Genomic DNA, 18,012 nt, shown 5'->3' on the forward strand with positions numbered 1-18,012 from the left:
GAAACACCTGGAGTAACAGGCTAATTTCATCTTAAAGTACAGAATGAAGCAGGGCAAAGGCTAATAGATTTTGTCAAGAGAACACACTGGTCATAGCAAACACCCTTTTCCAACAACATAAGAGAAGACTCCACACATGGACACCACCAGATGGTCAACACCGAAATCAGATGATTATATTCCTTGCAGCCTAAGATGGAGAAGCTTAATACTGTCAGCAAAAACAAAACCGGGAGCCGACTGTGGCTCAGATCATGAACTCCTTATTGCCAAATTCAGACTTAATTGAAGAAGTAGGGGAAATCATTAGACCATTCAGGTATGACCTAAATCAAATCCCTTATGATAATACAGTGAAAGTGAGAAATAGATTCAATTGATTAGATCTGATAGAGTACCTGAAGAACTATGGATGGAGGTTTGTGACATTGTGCAGGAGGCAGGGATCAAGACCATCACATAGAAAAAGAAATGCATAAAGGCAAAATGGTTGTCTGAGGAGGCCTTACAAATAGTTGTAAAGAGAAGTGAAAGGCAAAGGAGAAAAGGAAAAATATACCCATGTGAATGCAGAGTTCGAAAGAGTAGCAAGGAGAGATAAGAAAGCCTTCCTCAGTAATCAGTGCAAAGAAGTAGAGGAAAACAATTGAATTGAAAAGACTAGAGATCACTTCAAGAAAATTAGGGATACCGAGGGACCATTTCATGCAAAGAAGGGCGCAATAGAGAACACAAATGGTATGGACCTAACAGAAGCAGAAGATATTAAGAAGAGGTGGCAAGAATACACAGAAAATCTATACAGAAAAGATCCCCTTGACCCAGATAATCATGATGGTGTGATCACTCACCTAGAGCCAGACATCCTGAAATGTGAAGTCAAGTGGGCTATAGGAAGTATCACTATGAACAATGCTGGTGGAGGTGATGGAATTCCAGTTGAGCTCTTTCAATCCTAAAAGGTGATGCTGTGAAAGACCTCCACTTGATATGCCAGAAAATTTGGAAAACTCAGCAGTGGTCACAGGACTGGAAAAGGTCAGTTTTCATTCCAGTCCCAAAGAAAGGCAATGCTTAAGAATGTTCAAACTACTGCACAACTGCACTCATCTCACACACTAGCAAAATAATGCTCAAAATTCTCCAAGCCGGGCTTCAGCAGTACATGAACTGTGAACTTTCAGATGTTCAAGCTAGATTTAGAAAAGGCAGAGGAACCAGAGATCAAATTGCCAACATCCATTGCATCATCAAAAAAGCAAGAGTATTCCAGAAAAACATCTACTTCTGCCTTATTGACTATGCCAAAGCCTTTGACTGTGTGGATCATAACAAACTGTGGAAAATTCTGAAAGAGATGGGAATACCAGACCATGTGACCTACCTCCTGGTAAATCTGAATGCAGGTCAAGAACCAACAATTAGAACTTTACATGGAGCAACAGACTGGTTCCAAATTGGGCAAGGAGTACATCAAAGCTGAATTTTGTCACCCTGTTTATTTAACTTACATGCAGAGTACATCATGTGAAATATCAGTCTGAATGAAGCACAGGCGGAATCAATATTGCTGGGAGAAATATCAATAACCTCAGATATGCAGATGACACCACCGTTATGGAAGAAATTGTAGAAGAACGAAAGAGCCTCTTGATGAAAGTGAAAGAGGAAAGTGAAAAAGGTGGCTTAAAGCTCAACATTCAGAAAATTAAATCATGCCATCTGGTCCCATCATTTCCTGGCAAATAAATGAGGAAACTGTGGAAACAGTAGCAGGTTTTTTTGGAGAGGGCTCCAAAATCACTGCAGATGGTGACTGCAGCCATCTAATTAACAAATTTTGCTTATTGGGAGAAAAGCTATGACCAACCTAGACACCATATGAAAAAGCAGAGATGTTACTTTGCCAACAAAGGTCCATTTAGTCAAAGCTATGGTTTTTCCAGTAGTCATGTAAGGATATGAGAGTTGGATTCTAAAGAAAGCTGAGCACTGAAGAATTGATGCTTTTGAACTGTGGTGTTGGAGAGGACTCTCAAGAGACCCTTGGAATGCAAGGAAATTAAACCAGTCCTTTCTAAAGGAAATCATTCCTGAATATTCATTGGAAGGACTGATGCTGAAGCCAAAACTCCAATACTTTGGCCACTTGAAGCAAAGAACTGACTCATTGGAAAAGACCTTGATCCTGGGAAAGATTGAAGGAGGGAGGCAAAGGGGATGACACACAGGATGAGATGGTTGGATGGCATCACTGACTCAATGAACATGAGTTTGACCAAGCTCCAGGAGTTGGTGATGGACAGGGAAGCCTGGCGTTCTGCAGTCCATGGCATCGCAAATAGTCGGACACAACTGAGTGACTGAACTGGACTGAACTGACGGGACCAGATGCCGTGATTCTCATTATTTGAATGTTGAGTTTTAAGGCTCCTTTTATCTCTCCTCTTTCACTTTCTCTAAGAGACTCTTTAGTTTTTCTTTGCTTTCTGCCATAAAACTGGTGTCATCTGCATGTCTTGGGTTGTTGATATTTCTCCCGGCAATTTGATTCCAACTTGTGCTTCATCCAGCCCAGAATTTCACATGATGTACTCTGCATATAAGTTAAATAAACCGGGTGACAATATGCAGCCTTGATGTATGCCTTTCCCACTTTGGAACCAGTCTGTTTTTACATGTCCAGTTCCAACTGTTGCTTCTTGACCCACATGCAGATTTTTCAGGAGGCAGGTCAGGTGGTCTGGTATTCCCATTTCTTGGAGAATTTTCCACAGTTTGTTGTGATCCACACAGTCAGAGGCTTTGGCATAATCAATAAAGCAAAAGTAAATATTTTTCTGGAACCCTCTTTCTTTTTCAATGACCCAGCGGATGTTGACAATTTGATCTCTGCTTCTTCTGCCTTTTCTAAATTCAGCTTGAACATCTCTAAGGTCACAGTTCATGGTTAGTTTTTGATAAATGTGTTGTTTTGCACAGGTAGTTTGCATTTCAGTTTCAGCCAATACTAAAAAAAAAATGATTCTGCATGTTTATTTGACTTTCTGTTTACATTCCTTAACTATCATGAAGAACACTTCTTTAGTTTTTTGAAAACTTGAATCCTAAACACCTGGAAAATCATGTCTCTTAGTATTCTGTTAATAATTTTGATACTTTATAATTTTAGCATTTCATTAGAATTCTGACAAGCACTACTGAAACTATTCTCTACACAGTTTTTTTATAACATCTCTACTGAGATATGACTTACATAACACAAAATTCATCCTTGTTAGGTATATAACTCAGTGGTTTTTAGTCTTTTCACAAACATTCCCAACCCCGCTATCTAATTCCAGAACATTTCGTCAAAACCAAAAATATCACATACCTATTAGCAGTACTCCCAACAGGCCTTCGGTTCAGTCGCTCAGTTGTGTCTACCTCTTTGCGACCCCATGAATCGCAGCACACCAGGCCTCCCTTTCCATCACCAACTCCTGGTGTTTACCCAAACTCATGTCCATCGAGTTGGTGATGCCATCCAGCCATCCCATCATCTGTCACCCCCTTCTCCTCCTGCCCCCAATCCCTCCCAGAATCAGGGTCTTTTCCAATGAGTCAACTTGCATGAGGTGACCAAAGTATTGGAGTTTCACCTTCAGCATCAGTCGTTCCAATGAACACCTAGGACTGATCTCCTTTAGGATGGACTACTTGGATCTTCTTGCAGTCCAAGGGACTCTCAAGAGTCCTCTCCAGCACCACAGTTCAAAAGCAATTCTTCGGTGCTCAGCTTTCTTCACAGTCCAACTCTCACATCCATACATGACCACAGGAAAAACCATAGCCTTGTCTATATGGACCTTTGTTGGTAAAGTAATGTCTCTGTTTTTGAATATGCTATCTAGGTTGGTCATAACTTTCCTTCCAAGGAGTAAGCGTCTTTTAATTTCATGGCTGCAATCACCATCTCCAGTGATTTTGGAGCCCCCCAAAATAAAGTCTGACACTGTTTCCACTGTTTCCCCATCTATTTCCCATGAAGTGATGGGACCAGATGCCTTGATCTTAGTTTTCTGAGTGTTGAGTTTTAAGCCAACTTTTTCACTCTCCTCTTTCACTTTCATAAAGAGACTTTTTAGTTCCTCTTCACTTTCTGCCCTAAGGGTGGTGTCATCTGCGTATCTGAGCCTTAGCCACCATTAATCTATTTTCTATCTCCATGAGTGTGCCTCTTCTGAAAATTTAATATAAATTGAATGTAAAATATGTGATCTTTGAGTGGCTTCTGTCACTTAACGTAATATTTTAAAAATTTATCCATATTGTAACATGTATTGAAAGTGAAAGTGAAGTCACTCAGTCGTGTCCGGCTCATTGCGACCAGTGGACTGTAGCCCACCAGGCTCCTCCGTCCATGGGATTCGTCCTTTATTTTTATAATTTAATAATATTTCACTATAAGAATATACCACATTTTAAAGTCATTCATTGTTTGGATTCCTTCCCGTTTATGACTGTTATTACTAATTCTGCTCTGAATAGGCATATACAAATATTTGTGTAGACATGCTTTTCCATTTTATTGTGTATATATCTATTAGTAGAATTATAGGATGATGCAGTAATAATGTTTAACTTTATGAGGAACTGCTGACTATTGTCCACAGCAACTGCACCATTTTGCATTTATATTGTCAATATACAATATATTGATATACAATATACAATAAATTCTAATTTCTTCAAATACTCACCATCACTTATTGTTTTATGTATTTTTAATTATAGTGGGTATGAAGTAGTACTTCACTGTGGTTTTTATTTGCATTTGGCTAGTGGCTAATAATGCTGAGAATCTTTTCATATATTTACTGACCATTTGTATATCTTCATTGGAGAGCTATCTATTGAAATCCTGTGATCATTTTATTATAACTTGTCTTTTCATTGTTGAATTATAAAAATCCCCTATATATTTTTGGATACAAGTCTCTTATCATACATATTATTTGAAAATAGTTTGCCATAATGTATATTGTCTTTTCACTTCCTTAATGGTATCCTTTGACGCACATAATTTTTAACTTTGATGAAATCCAATTTACATGGGTATTTTTGTTACATATTTTTCTGGTGACATCTAAGAAACCATTTTCTAAACCAGCGTCTCAAGGATTTATTTTTATGGTTTTTCTAAGAGTTTTCTAAATTTAGCTCCTAAATGTAGGCATATGATTCATTTGAGATAATCTTTATTTAGTATGAGATAGAGGTTCAAAATCATTTTTTTAAATTAAATATCCAGTTGTCTCACACCATGTTTTTTGGGAGGAAAAAAAAGAGAAAAACTTAACCTCCTCTTATTTAATTATCTTGGTACCCTTGATTGACTATATATAAAGATTTATTTATGGACTGTAAGTTTTATTGCATTGATCTGTATGTCTATCCCCCACAATCAATTTTTACTCTGGAATTTTTAGTATTTAAATAATATGCAACTGTAAAAAAAAAAAAGCCCAATGTCTTACAAATATCTAGCAAATTTCTAGCTATTTTGTTATGCTTAAGATTTAAATTTATATCCTCAGATTTGTGTTTGATATCACCATACTCAAATTCAAAGATGAATCAATATGGAAACTCCTCTCATGTGTTCCAGTGATATATTACTTACGTCCAAGTTTTTGAAAAGTTTTGCAATCTTAAGATTCATGGATAGATAGAAAATTTGATGTGGGGAGAAAGTTTCTAAGAATTGACAAGTGGAAAGAATATTCAAGACCTTAGAGACAGAGACTGCTTGTATCCATAGAATTTTTGTTTATCCCACTGAGAGACCACACGGTATATTGCAAATTCTGTGGCCTTCATAATCACAAAATCAACTTTGCCTGCACACTTTAAATATAACTGATATATATTAGCATACATATATATATATATATTTATTTATTTATATGAATGTTAAAACCTGGTTTTATTTTTATTAATTTTTATTGGATTTTACCTGGAGAGGGAAATGGTAACCCACTCCAGTATTTCTGCCTAGAGAATTCCATGGACAAAGGAGCCTGGCAAGCTACAGTCCATGGGGTTGCAAAGAGTCAGACATGACTGAGAAAGTAATCATGCACTGGATTTTAATTGCTTAACAATGTTGTGGTAGTCTCTGCTGTACAGCAAAGTGAATTGGTTATATATACACGTGTATCTACTCTTTTTTAGATTCCTTTCCCATTTCAGATCAGATCAGATCAGATCAGTCGCTCAGTAGTGTCCGACTCTTTGCGACCCCATGAATCGCAGCACGCCAGGCCTCCCTGTCCATCACCAACTCCCGGAGTTCATAAGGCATGTTTCAAGTGCTATGCTCTAACCTTAGTGCTTATTTTCACCTCAGCAGACTTTGGGAAAATCAGAGGGGTAGAATTTTTTGTTATTTAGGAAATTGTAGTTTAGATGGGGTTATAAAAATGACCAATACATCTGTATAAATAAACACAACATGTGATAGAAATATTAAAAAATGAACATCAAAAATGAATAAATCAAAGGTTCAGTTCAGTTCAGTTGCTCAGTTGTGTCCAACTCTTTGCGACTCCATGAACAGCAGCACTCCAGGCCTCCCTGTCCATCACCAACACCCAGAGTCCACCCAAACCCATGTCCATTGAGCCGCTGATGCCATCCAACCATCTCAAGCTCTGTCATCCCCTTCTCCTCCTGCCCTCAATGTTTCCCAGCATCAGGGTCTTTTCCAATGAGTCAGCTCTTCGCATCAGGTGGCCAAAGTATTGGAGTTTCAGCTTCAACATCAGTCCTTCCAATGAACACCCAGAACTGATCTCCTTTAGGATGGACTGGTTGGAAAATCCCAGGGACAGGGGAGCCTGGTGGGCTGCCGTCTATGGGGTCGCACAGAGTCGGACACGACTGAAACGACTTAGCAGCAGCAGCACTCCAAGGGACTCTCAAGAGTCTTCTCCAACACCACAGTGCAAAAGCATCAATTTTTGGTGCACAGCTTTCTTTATAGTCCAACTCTCACATCCATACATGACCACAGGAAAAACTATAGCCTTGACTAGATGGAGCTTTGTTGACAAAGTAATGTCTCTGCTTTTTAATATGCTGTCTGGGTTGGTCATAACTTTCCTTCCAAGGAGTAAGTGTCAAATTTCATGGCTGCGGTCACCATCTGCAGTGATTTTGGAGCCCAGAAGAATAAAGTCAGCCACTGTTTCCACTATTTCCCCATCTATTTGCTATGAAGTGATGGGTCCAGATACCATGATCTTAGTTTTCTGAATGTTGAACTTTAAGCCACCTTTTTCACTCCCCTCTTTCACTTTCATCAAGAGGCTCTTTAGTTCTTCTTCACTTTCTGCCATAAGGGTAATGTCATCTGCATATCTGAGGTTATTGATATTTCTCCCAGCAATCTTGATTCCAGCTTGTGCTTCCTCCAGTATAGCGTTTCTCATGATGTGCTCTGCGTATAAGTTAAATTAGCAGGGTGACAATATACAGCCTTGACGTACTCCTTTCCACAGACTGTGAAACCAGTCTGTTGTTCCATGTCCAGTTCTAACTGTTGCTTCCTGACCTGCATACAGGTTTCTCAAGAGGCAGGTCAGGTGCTCTGGTATCCCCATCTCTTTCAGAATTTTCCACATTTTATTGTGATCCACACAGTCAAAGGCTTTGGCATAGTCAGTAAAGCAGAAATAGATGTTTTTTCTGGAACTCTCTTGCTTTTTCAAAGATCAAAGTTTAGGTTGAAAAAAATGTGAACAAAATTGTGGAGGTAAAAAATAGCTTCACAGATGTGTGAATGGGAAGGGAACTATGAGAGGAACTATGCAAACTGAAGTTGGTTAGGGCTGTTAATGGACATTTTAGTCTTCACTTAAGTGCTTAAAATGATTATTTGGCAAAAAAAAGTCTCTCTATTCATTTTAATACCATACGTACAGCTATATATCTATTGAATTACTTAGAATTAACAAGTTACGTTTACTGTTCAACTTTGTATAGGATAATGGGCAATGAAATCTTAGGATGATTATTTAATTATTTTATTTATGTTGTAAAGGAGAGGGTAAAGAGTGAAATCTTATAGTTAGAAGACTAAATTTGTCTATATGTTAAAATGTCATAAAGATAAGAGAATGTAGAAATGTTTCCAGAAACTGGATGAAAGAGCCTTGTCATTGAGTCGCTCATTCGTGTCCAACTCTTTGCGAACCCATGGACTGCAGCACACCAGGCTTCCCTGTTATTCACCATCTCCCAGAACTTGTTCAAACTCATGTCCATTGAGTCAGTGATGCCATTCAACTATCTTGTCCTCTGTGGTCCCCTTCATCTCCTGCCTTCAATCTTTCCCAGCATCAGACTCTTTTCTAATGAAACAGCTCTTCATGTGAAGAGCGTAATACAGGCCATAGATTCTAATACTTTATGGGAGTTTTATAATTTTGTATCCATTTATGCTTGCTCCTTGGAAGAAAAGTTATGACCAAACTAGACAGTATATTAAAAAGTGGAGACATTACTTTGCCAACAAAGGTCCATCTATTCATAGTTATAGTTTTTCCAGTAGTCATGTATGGATGTGAGAGTTGGACTACAAAGAAAGCTGAGCACTGAAGAATTGATGCTTTTGAACTGTGGTATTGGAAAAGACTCCTGAGAGTCCTTTGGATGGCAAGGAGATCAAACCAGTCAATCCTAAAGGAAATCAGTTGTGAATATTCATTGGAAGGACTGATGCTGAAGCTGAAACTCCAGTACTTTGGCCATCTGAAGTGAAGAACCAAATCACCGGAAAAGACCCTGATCCTGGGAAAGATTGGAAGCAGGAGGAGAAGGGGACAATAGAGGATGAGATGGTTAGATGGCGTCACTGACTCAATGGACATGAGTTTGAGTAGGCTCCGGGAGTTGGTGATGGACAGGGAAGCCTGGCGTGCTGCAGTCCATGGGGTCACAGAGAGTTAGACACGACTGAGTGACGGAACTGAAGTGAACTGATGTTTTCAATGCTTCTTGCTTCCTATTCTATTATACACAATATGCTTCAAATGGCTCAGTCATTTCTGTTCAGTCTCCTGTTTGCCCCATGCTTTCCTTATGTGAATTAAGCATTATCACTTATTTTACATGTGCCTGATTCATGTTGCCAGTTTCTTCAAGATGCTTTCCAATGAGCTCAATCTTATGATAATATTTCATGTTCAAAAATATCATGCAGATTTGAACTTTAACATGCATTTTATCTTGTGATTCATGGCAAATGGTATATTAATTAAAGAAAAATTGTTTAGGCTAAGAAAGAATTTGGACTTGGCCACTGGAGCAGGATGGTTATAGTGCTAGGAATTAGCAGAGGAGGGTCAGTTTGGTAAGTAGCTTCAAATCTAGTGAGCTCTATTCACTGTCTACATGACTAGCAACAAATGACCTACTGATATGAAAAAGTTTAGCAAAATTAAAATTGGGTCAGGTTGAGAAAAAAATTGGCATTAATGAAATCTGTCATTAAGTATTAAAACCTAGACAGTGCTCAATGACTTTAAAAAAACAAAAACAAAAAACTGGTACTTAAGACTGGATTGCTCAAATGGAGTCATGGGAAATGGTCCAAGGCACGTGTCAAGTTAGAACTAGGAAACATTTCAAAGGTTGAAGGGAATGGTGAAGGCTTCAGAATGATGCAAAATCCAAATTAACATAATATTGTGTAGACTATGAGCAAAGGTAAATTAATAGGAAATTCCCAAGTATTAGTCTGAAAGATTAGTCTTATTGTCTTATAGACTTCAGTCTTATCTCCTATGTTAGTTAAGTCCTAGAATTGAAAGGAGAATGGAGTCTGTATATTGGAGATTTAACTCCAAAGGAGGGAAAGGATGCTTACAGAAATTGAGCATTATATCTCACCAGCACCTTTTCCTTCAGAAGAGAGCCATTTCTGCATTTTGTGTAAGATTCCAGTATTAAAATTAAACTCAGTAGAATTAACTACATTTGATCCTGGCTGCTGTGAACCAGCCAGTTATTGAGAGCAAAGTCTCTTTCAGAAATAGAGCTAATATATAAAATATTGCTATGTATTTCCTCCAGTTCACCCCCCATTCCAGCACATTGCCTTCTTTCTACAATTATACCATCATACAGCCTCCATCTCAAAGTAGGGACTAAAATGCTTTTGTTCATTCACCTTAAGGTTTTGGTGGCAAAGCCAAAGCCTCCTTCCTGGAATCTCATCTTTACTTCCTTTTGTTTAAGAATGAGATTATTCCCAGAATTGTACCTCTTTATCTATTTCTCGCTTCAGTTTACAGCATTAAATAAAACAATAAAATCCCTGATGTGGTCCAGAACAGAGATTTCTTCTCTTTTTATATTAGAGGAAGTTAGTTTCTCTCAGTTAAAATATTGTTAGTAATATTTTTCTTATGTCTACTTCTATGTAAAGTTATCTACGCCATACTTCCTTAGAAGGTGACTATTTTATGTGAATATCTTTATTCTAGGAATATAAGCCACTTTATGGCAGATTGTAATTTATTTGTTTTTCCACCTTTTACCTAGCACAGTAATATGCACATAGGAGGCACTCAACAAATATTTACTGATTTAAAATTCTATTATCTGAATTTACAAGAAGTTTAAACTGAGCTCATATTTTGAGTCATAATTTATAACTCATGGCGTGATTTTGGTATATTTTCTGAAAATATTAATGCACTGTGCTAACATGAAAAGAATAGCTAATAGAATTCTGCTTATCATTGAAATCTTTGTGTGAGACAGGAAGAATTAAGGTTATCATTGAAAGAAGATAGATTAAAATAAGATGCAAGTCAAAAATAAAATATAGAGTGCAAAAGGATCTTACAAAATTTTGAACTATGTAAATAAAACAGATTTTCTTGCTGGGCCTGTTATAGAAGAACTTAGAACACCTTTCAAAGATAGAGAAGGAAAAGGATTACCATACTGTGATAATTATAATAAAACTCATTATTCTGGAAATGCTATAGGCCAATGATATAAACAAACTAAGTTATATAGATAAATTAATAGTAAATCCTTAATGGGTTGTTAAAGTAAATGAGAGTACTTTGTTGGATAGCCTTGACTGTTCACAGCATTTCTTTTTGCTACTGTTAGAGGTAGGATATTTGATTTAGGGGCAATTGATCTGACTTACCATACCATGTCATTTCTCCCCCAAATCTTAGGAATGCTGATATAATTTTGAAAATACTAGTTGTATACAAGGTCCACACATTTTTAATTTGGTGGCTAGTCTTTATGTGTAAAATCATGTATATTTTCCACTACTAAATATTTATAGAAAATACATACACTCATTTCATAAGAAACATCTTAAGGGAGAGTAGAGGTAGAAGAAAATATTTAAAAATTATGCCTTTTCTTTTTAGTTTTAACTTGTGAGTTCATTGAAATGTGAAAAACCTATCATTCATATTTTTAGATTTCTTTCTATCATATAGAAAACCGTGATTATTAGAATTCATGAGCACCTGAAAGCAAATCTGGAGCTCACTGTCCTCAAGGCAAAATGTAATGTTTGCTTACTATTGTTAAATAATGGTACACCTCAAGAGTTTTAACTGTATTTTTTTCCATCTTTAAACTTTATTACCTGTATTTTTCTTCAGGGTAAAAAAAAATTATGGGTCAATTTTCACTGAAGTGGGCTGGATTTATGTATTCACCTCTCATCAGTGTCAAAGGAATTGTGCCGATCATTCCCTGGACAACAGGATGAAAACCTGTCTCTGATTGGACACTAGGGATATCAGCTGTACACACAAGATAAGTGTAAAGTTGAAAAGAGAAATACACTTAATAATCATCCAAGCCTGCATGTTTTAGCTATTTGAAACTTGCATAAAAATGTTCATGAAATTATTTACTTCCTCATGCAAGAAAGCTAATATTACCATTTTTAAATCCAGTGAAATGTACTAGCAAAAAAAAATGGCTTTGCAAAGACTGCTAATGCAAAACTTTTCAAGCTGTCCATCTTTTTATAATAAAAAGAAGCAAAGTTAATAAAATGACCATTCTTTACCACTTACTTAAAATGAATTTTTATTTGTTCATGGTAAGACAGAGTAGCTATTTCAGTGTATTTTAATATTGGTCTAAGCTTTGAATGACAAAGATTTGTGTATTATGACTCATCTGTAAATTGATAGGACTGAATTTTCTCAAATCAAATTTAGCACCATGACTTGGAAAATATTAATTACTGAATCACATTGCTGCTCACTGATCTATTAAGATATTTTTAGAGACATTCCATCTAAGCATGGATTTAGTTGATTATATCCATCTAGAAAGCCTGTAGAGACTCATGGTAAATTGCAGGCATTTCTTTATATTTAAGTTTTTGCTTTACAAATTATAATGATTCTGACAATACCTACTTTATTAGCTTAAGAACTGCAAATAAACCTGTTTGCTTTTGAAAGTTTCAGTAGCCACAGTTTTGAGCCATTTACCTAGCCACAGGAGCATTTGACTTCCTGTAAATAATAAACATTTGGACCATGGCTGAAATATTTTCTACTGGAAATAAGAGCAGTAGGACTGAGGTTGTTTAGGAAGCTGTGCTAAATACATTGTGAAGTTGAATAGACTGAGATTTGTACTGAAGCTGTAGAACTTACAGGCTGGCAATTCAGGGTTGATTAAAGCACTTGGTTGAGGCTTTCTATTTATCTGTCTCATGAGTGTATGTACATATACTGTTTTACACACACACAAACATATGTAGACATATATATTATAAATCCTGACTATTATATAATCCACTTTTTGCTCAAAGCAGTCCCCGCAGTTCATTTTATATATATATATATGTCATTCAGAGGGATGAAGCATGATTATACTGCATTTAAAACAGTTGTTTTAGTCCTTGGTATAGTAATAAAATCTTATATGAAGCAATATTTACAAATACTCTGAATTCCCCAAATGAGTATATCACTGCCAGGTGCAGAAGTCTAAATCCTCAATTCTAGAAAATATTATCCAAGTAGTTGTTACCAAGTCAATTTAATATTTTATCAATATGTATTTATAAAGCACATTTAAGTTGTATATGGTATGCTTAGCTCAGTTGGTAAGGAAACTACCTGTTATGCAGGAGACTGGGGTTCAATCCCTGGGTAGGGAAGATCCCCTGGAGAAGGAAGTGGCAAGCCATTCCAGTATTCTCCTGGCATTCCAACCCATGCCAGGAGAATCCCATGGACAGAGGAGCCTGGCAGGCTCCAGTTTATGGGGTCCCAAGAGTCAGACACAACTTAGCAACTAAACAACCACCACTTTAAAACACAATTATATCTATGGCTACTATGTTAATTTATTGAGATCTTTATGGTAAATATAAACCCTTTCTCAGATTCTAAGCCAATTTCAAACTTTCTGTAACGTTATATTTGCTTAAGGTGTATAGGTTAAGGACTTCCCTTGTGGCTCAGCTGGTAAAGAATCCGCCTACAATGAGCAAGACTGGGTTTGATTCCTGGGTTGAAAAGATACCCTGGAGAAGGGAAAGGCTACTCACTCCAGTATTCTGACCTGGAGAATTCCATGAACTGTATGTAGTCCATGGGGTCACAAAGAGTCCTACATGAATGAGTGGTGTAGGTTAAAGGAGAACAATCTAAACATCATAAAATATTGACAGTCTCAATTTTTGCTCTTTTCTCCTTTTTTTCATAAATACAAACATTGTTCAAATATACCTAGAAATATAGATTCTTGAGCTATGTATTTTACTGTTAATTAAAAAGTTTTGTTTTGTTTTTTTTTTTTCCCCTAAAAAGTACTTCATTGTCCGTCATTAAATTTTACCACCAGCGTGTTGTTAGTGATCTCATTTGGGGGTTACTGAAGGAAATGGCAATCCACTCCAGTACTACTGCCTGGAAAATCCCATGAACAGAGCAGCCTGGTAGGCTGTAGTCCATGGGGTTGCAAAGAGTCGGAAACGACTGAGCGACTTCACTAAGCAGTATTAACTTATATTACTAATGCATAGTATGTCCCTTTCATTTCAAAATGATTATATTTAAAATTATTTATTTACTAAACATTGTTTTAACCAATTGAATTAATACTTGGGGCTTAATAAAATGCAGATTTTTATCAGGAATGTGTTTAGCAGTCAGCCTGTGCTTTCTACTATGCTTTTTCTCACTTTCAATATTTTTATCTTTCTTCAGATGTTTTCCATATCTATATAGAGGGTTAATCATTAAATCATGCCATATTTTCAGAAGTATAGAATTTAAATATTCACAAAATAAAAACTTCGTACTTTTGCCTAGCATGGTACCATGGATATAGCTGGCACTCAATACATATTTGTTGAAAAACTAATCAAATGTCTCAGTTCCTTTTTGTTATTTGTGAATTGATACTGCAACAGAGGTTGAAGAATCCAGGCAAAATGGTGCAGGGATATTGAGATAAGTAAACTATGGCCCCAGTTCTCAGAAAGAATAATGTCTTCTAGGGATGAAAAATGTACTTAACTATTATATAAGGTAAAATGCAATAAGTGCTTGAAAGATATGAAAAAATGATATTGATTATGTAGAGTTATACACTTTTAAAATGTGATCCTTAGATAAATCAGATACAGAATTATTTTCAATTACTACTATATAATATGTTGGCTATTAGACAATGTAAAAATGTCTTAAAAAAGGATTATGAATGGAATTTCATTGTCATGTGAATAGTAATTAACCAAACATATTTCTGGAGAGATTTTTCAAAGAAGCATAAACCTGTATACTCTGAAATGTCCTCATGCCCTTTACTTCTGTTCTATAGTATCAATTATTATTATTGATGAACTACCATTGTATTCTCTGAACTTGAAATTATAACTTACTTTGAAATCTGAAAGTTTGCAATATCTCTTTTTACTGAGTTTTTGACAATTGCTGCTACCAAGCAGTTGCTATATTACCAGTGTCATATAGCACACTTAAGAGTGGGCCTCAATGATTTGCCCATTGGCACCTCTGATCTGCGTAAGGATAGACCTTAGACTTTAATCATTCTTCAATTGAGGGAGCATAACTTCCTATGATGCTTTTTTCACGTGTTCTTTAACTGGACAATTGCAGCAAAATATAATTTCAGCCATCCTTATTTCTGTGGCTATTTTTTGTATAGACAAAAAATGTCGCATTTCATTTTATATCTACTAGGTTTCTCCTGTATTTGTTTATCCAGGTTTGTGAAATCTCTTCCCCATTTATCAAGAATATTATCACTTCATTTCTAGTCTTTTTTTGTTATGATAAAGTAAGATTAGGATCAAATATAAGGTAGTAGCAATTTTTCAGCTAGCAGTTAAACCTGCCAGTTGCTTATGGGGAATATCTTAAAAAGTAACTTTTTCTCATAAAATTTTATCTTAAATCATGCCCCTTCCTCAATGGCTTTTCCTGTTAACCAACACTTTTCTTGAAAGCCAAGGTCAAGTGGAACTCGCCATGCATGGATCACTATGCATTATCAAAGGTTTTGCTTGCTAGTTAGTGACAGGATGTGTAGCCAAACACTAGAGCTACTAGTTATCATTCAGACAAAAGAGAACAACTTTTTTAGTTTGGATTTTAGCATATTTCTAAAATTTTCTGAGAATTATATGGAATACCTAAGATCTGGATCAGCACTTTTAAAGATCATGTTTTGGCTGAGAAGATGAAAGGCAACAGAAACAACAAATGGGGTAGGACACCAGGGGCTGGTATCTTGGCTGTGTTTCTGAAGAGGTTTTAGAATCATTAAAACGGAGACTACTTACAATGAATAATATATAACATAGCCAAAGCAAATGCTTGTTCACGTATAGGATACTACAGATAGTATAGGCATAAAAAGATAACAATGAGTCTTCATTAACAATCTGCTTTAATCAAAGACATAATTTCCTTTAAAGTCAAAGGACTCTTATTTGCATAATATATATTATCAAAACAAAGCCAACAATCTTCAGAACACATAACTACACTAAATTTAGAACTCAGACCACTAAGGATTGGAAATGAATCTTGATTTTCAGAGACAGAAAGTTTAACTTAAAATATTTACCCTTGATCTAGAAAGAAGACTGAGGAAATTGTTACCACTGTCACCATTCTTGGGAAGGGGAATTAAATAGCTAGTAGAGTCAACCACGGAGAAGGCAATAGCAACCCACTCCAGTACTCTTGCCTGGAAAATCCCGTGGATGGAGGAGCCTGGTAGGCTGTAGTCCATGGGATCATGAAGAGTCGGACACTTACTGAGCGACTTCACTTTGACTTTCATGCATTGGAGAAGGAAATGGCAACCCACTCCAGTGTTCTTGCCTGGAGAATCCCAGGGACAGCGGAGTCTGGTGGGCTGCCCTCTGTGGGGTCGCACAGAGTCAGACACTACTGAAGCGACTTAGCAGCAGCAGCAGCAGAGTCAACCATCTGATATTTTACAACCATGTACTTGTGTGGTTTGTCAATTACAAGAAACTCCATGGATCCTCAGTTAATCTATTCTAATTTTCCTTAACACTCTGAGTTTTTTCCTCATTATAATTGAATGAGATTTATTCATATATAGATAATCTTTTCCTATTTTAACACTACTTACAGATGATTTTTTTTTCTTGGCTCCTCTACTCAGTATTATCAAGGAAGAACTCTTTCATTGTGATTTTTGTTCTCTGGCTTATTGTGATGTAGAAATCAAAAGAACAGGTACATAGAGAGATGTACCTGAATCATATATGTGTGTGTGTCTTTTTTGCCAGATAGTTATGTTTTTCTGTGGGTAGCACATTGAGAAATGGTAAAGTTAAAGAGCCTTCAGGAAATTTAGAGAGTTTCTGTTGATGTATATGATAAAATGCTTAGAAGAAGGGAATAGGAGAATTGTAAAGGGTTGCTCAGTGAAATGCTTTGGAATAGACCTAGAGTATGAAAAGTTTCAGGAATTAAAGAACAGATTATTTTAAAGTATTAGTTGGGTAGAGTCCTTTAATAAATATAAACTAGCAATTTAGGAAAAGGTCAGTTTTCATTTCAGTCCCAAAAGAGGCAGTGCCAAAGAATTTTCTATTGTATTGTTGCACTCATTTCACATACTAGCAAGGTAATGCTCAAAATCTTTCAAGCTAGGCTTTCACAGTATATGAACTGAGAACTTTGAAATGTTCAAGCTGGATTTAGAAAAGGCAGAGGAACCATAGATCAAATTGCAAACATATGTTGGAGCATAGAAAAAGAAGGGAAACACCATCCTCTTATGTTTCATTGACCATGCAAAAGCCTTTGACTGTGTGGATCACAACAAACTATGGAAAATTCTTAAAGAAATGGAAATACCAGACCATGTTACCTGTCTCCTGAGAAACTTATATGCAGGTCAAGAAGGAACAGTTTGAACTGAACATGGAACAATGGACTTGTTCAAAATCGGGAAAGGATTACGTTGAGGCTATATATTGTCACCCTGCTTTTTTAACTTCTATGCAGAGTTAATCATGTGAAATGCCGGGCTGGATGACTCACAATCTGGAATCAAGATTGCCAGGATGAATATCAACTTCAGATATGCAAATGATATCACTCTCATGGCAGAAAGTGAAGAGGAATTAAAGAGCCTCTTGATGAGGGGAAAGAAGGGAGTGAAAAAAGCTGGCTTAAAACTCAGCATTCAAAAAACAAAAATCATGGTATCCGGTCCCATCACTTCATGGCAAATAGATGGGGGAAAAAATGGAAGCAATGACAGATTTTATTTTCTTGGGCTCCAAAGCCACTGTGGACAGTGGTTGCAGCCATGAAATTAAAAGATGCTGCCTCCTTGGAAGAAAACCTATGAAAAACCTAGACAGCATATTAAAAAGAAGAGATTTCACTTTGCTGACAAATGTCCATCTAGTCATAGCTATGGTTTTTCCAGTAG

At 36.5% G+C, this 18,012-nt stretch overlaps 1 protein-coding gene across 9 annotated transcripts in view; it reads left to right on the forward strand.

The window, feature by feature from the left end:
* Positions 1-18,012, forward strand: part of LRRIQ3 (leucine rich repeats and IQ motif containing 3) — a 209,432-nt gene that overhangs the window by 98,038 nt on the left and 93,382 nt on the right. Inside the window, exon 6 of one of the 9 annotated variants that reach the window (NM_001105391.3) lies at positions 11,691-12,107. The exons of the other annotated variants lie outside the window; for them this stretch is intronic. Within the exon in view, the coding sequence (NP_001098861.2) occupies positions 11,691-11,723 (33 nt within the window). The 3' untranslated portion in view covers positions 11,724-12,107. Of the gene's footprint in view, positions 1-11,690; positions 12,108-18,012 lie in introns of those variants that run through there. 9 annotated transcript variants of the gene reach the window in all.

This window comes from Bos taurus, chromosome 3 (genome assembly GCF_002263795.3).
Source record: "Bos taurus isolate L1 Dominette 01449 registration number 42190680 breed Hereford chromosome 3, ARS-UCD2.0, whole genome shotgun sequence".
Lineage (NCBI taxonomy): Eukaryota > Metazoa > Chordata > Mammalia > Artiodactyla > Bovidae > Bos > Bos taurus.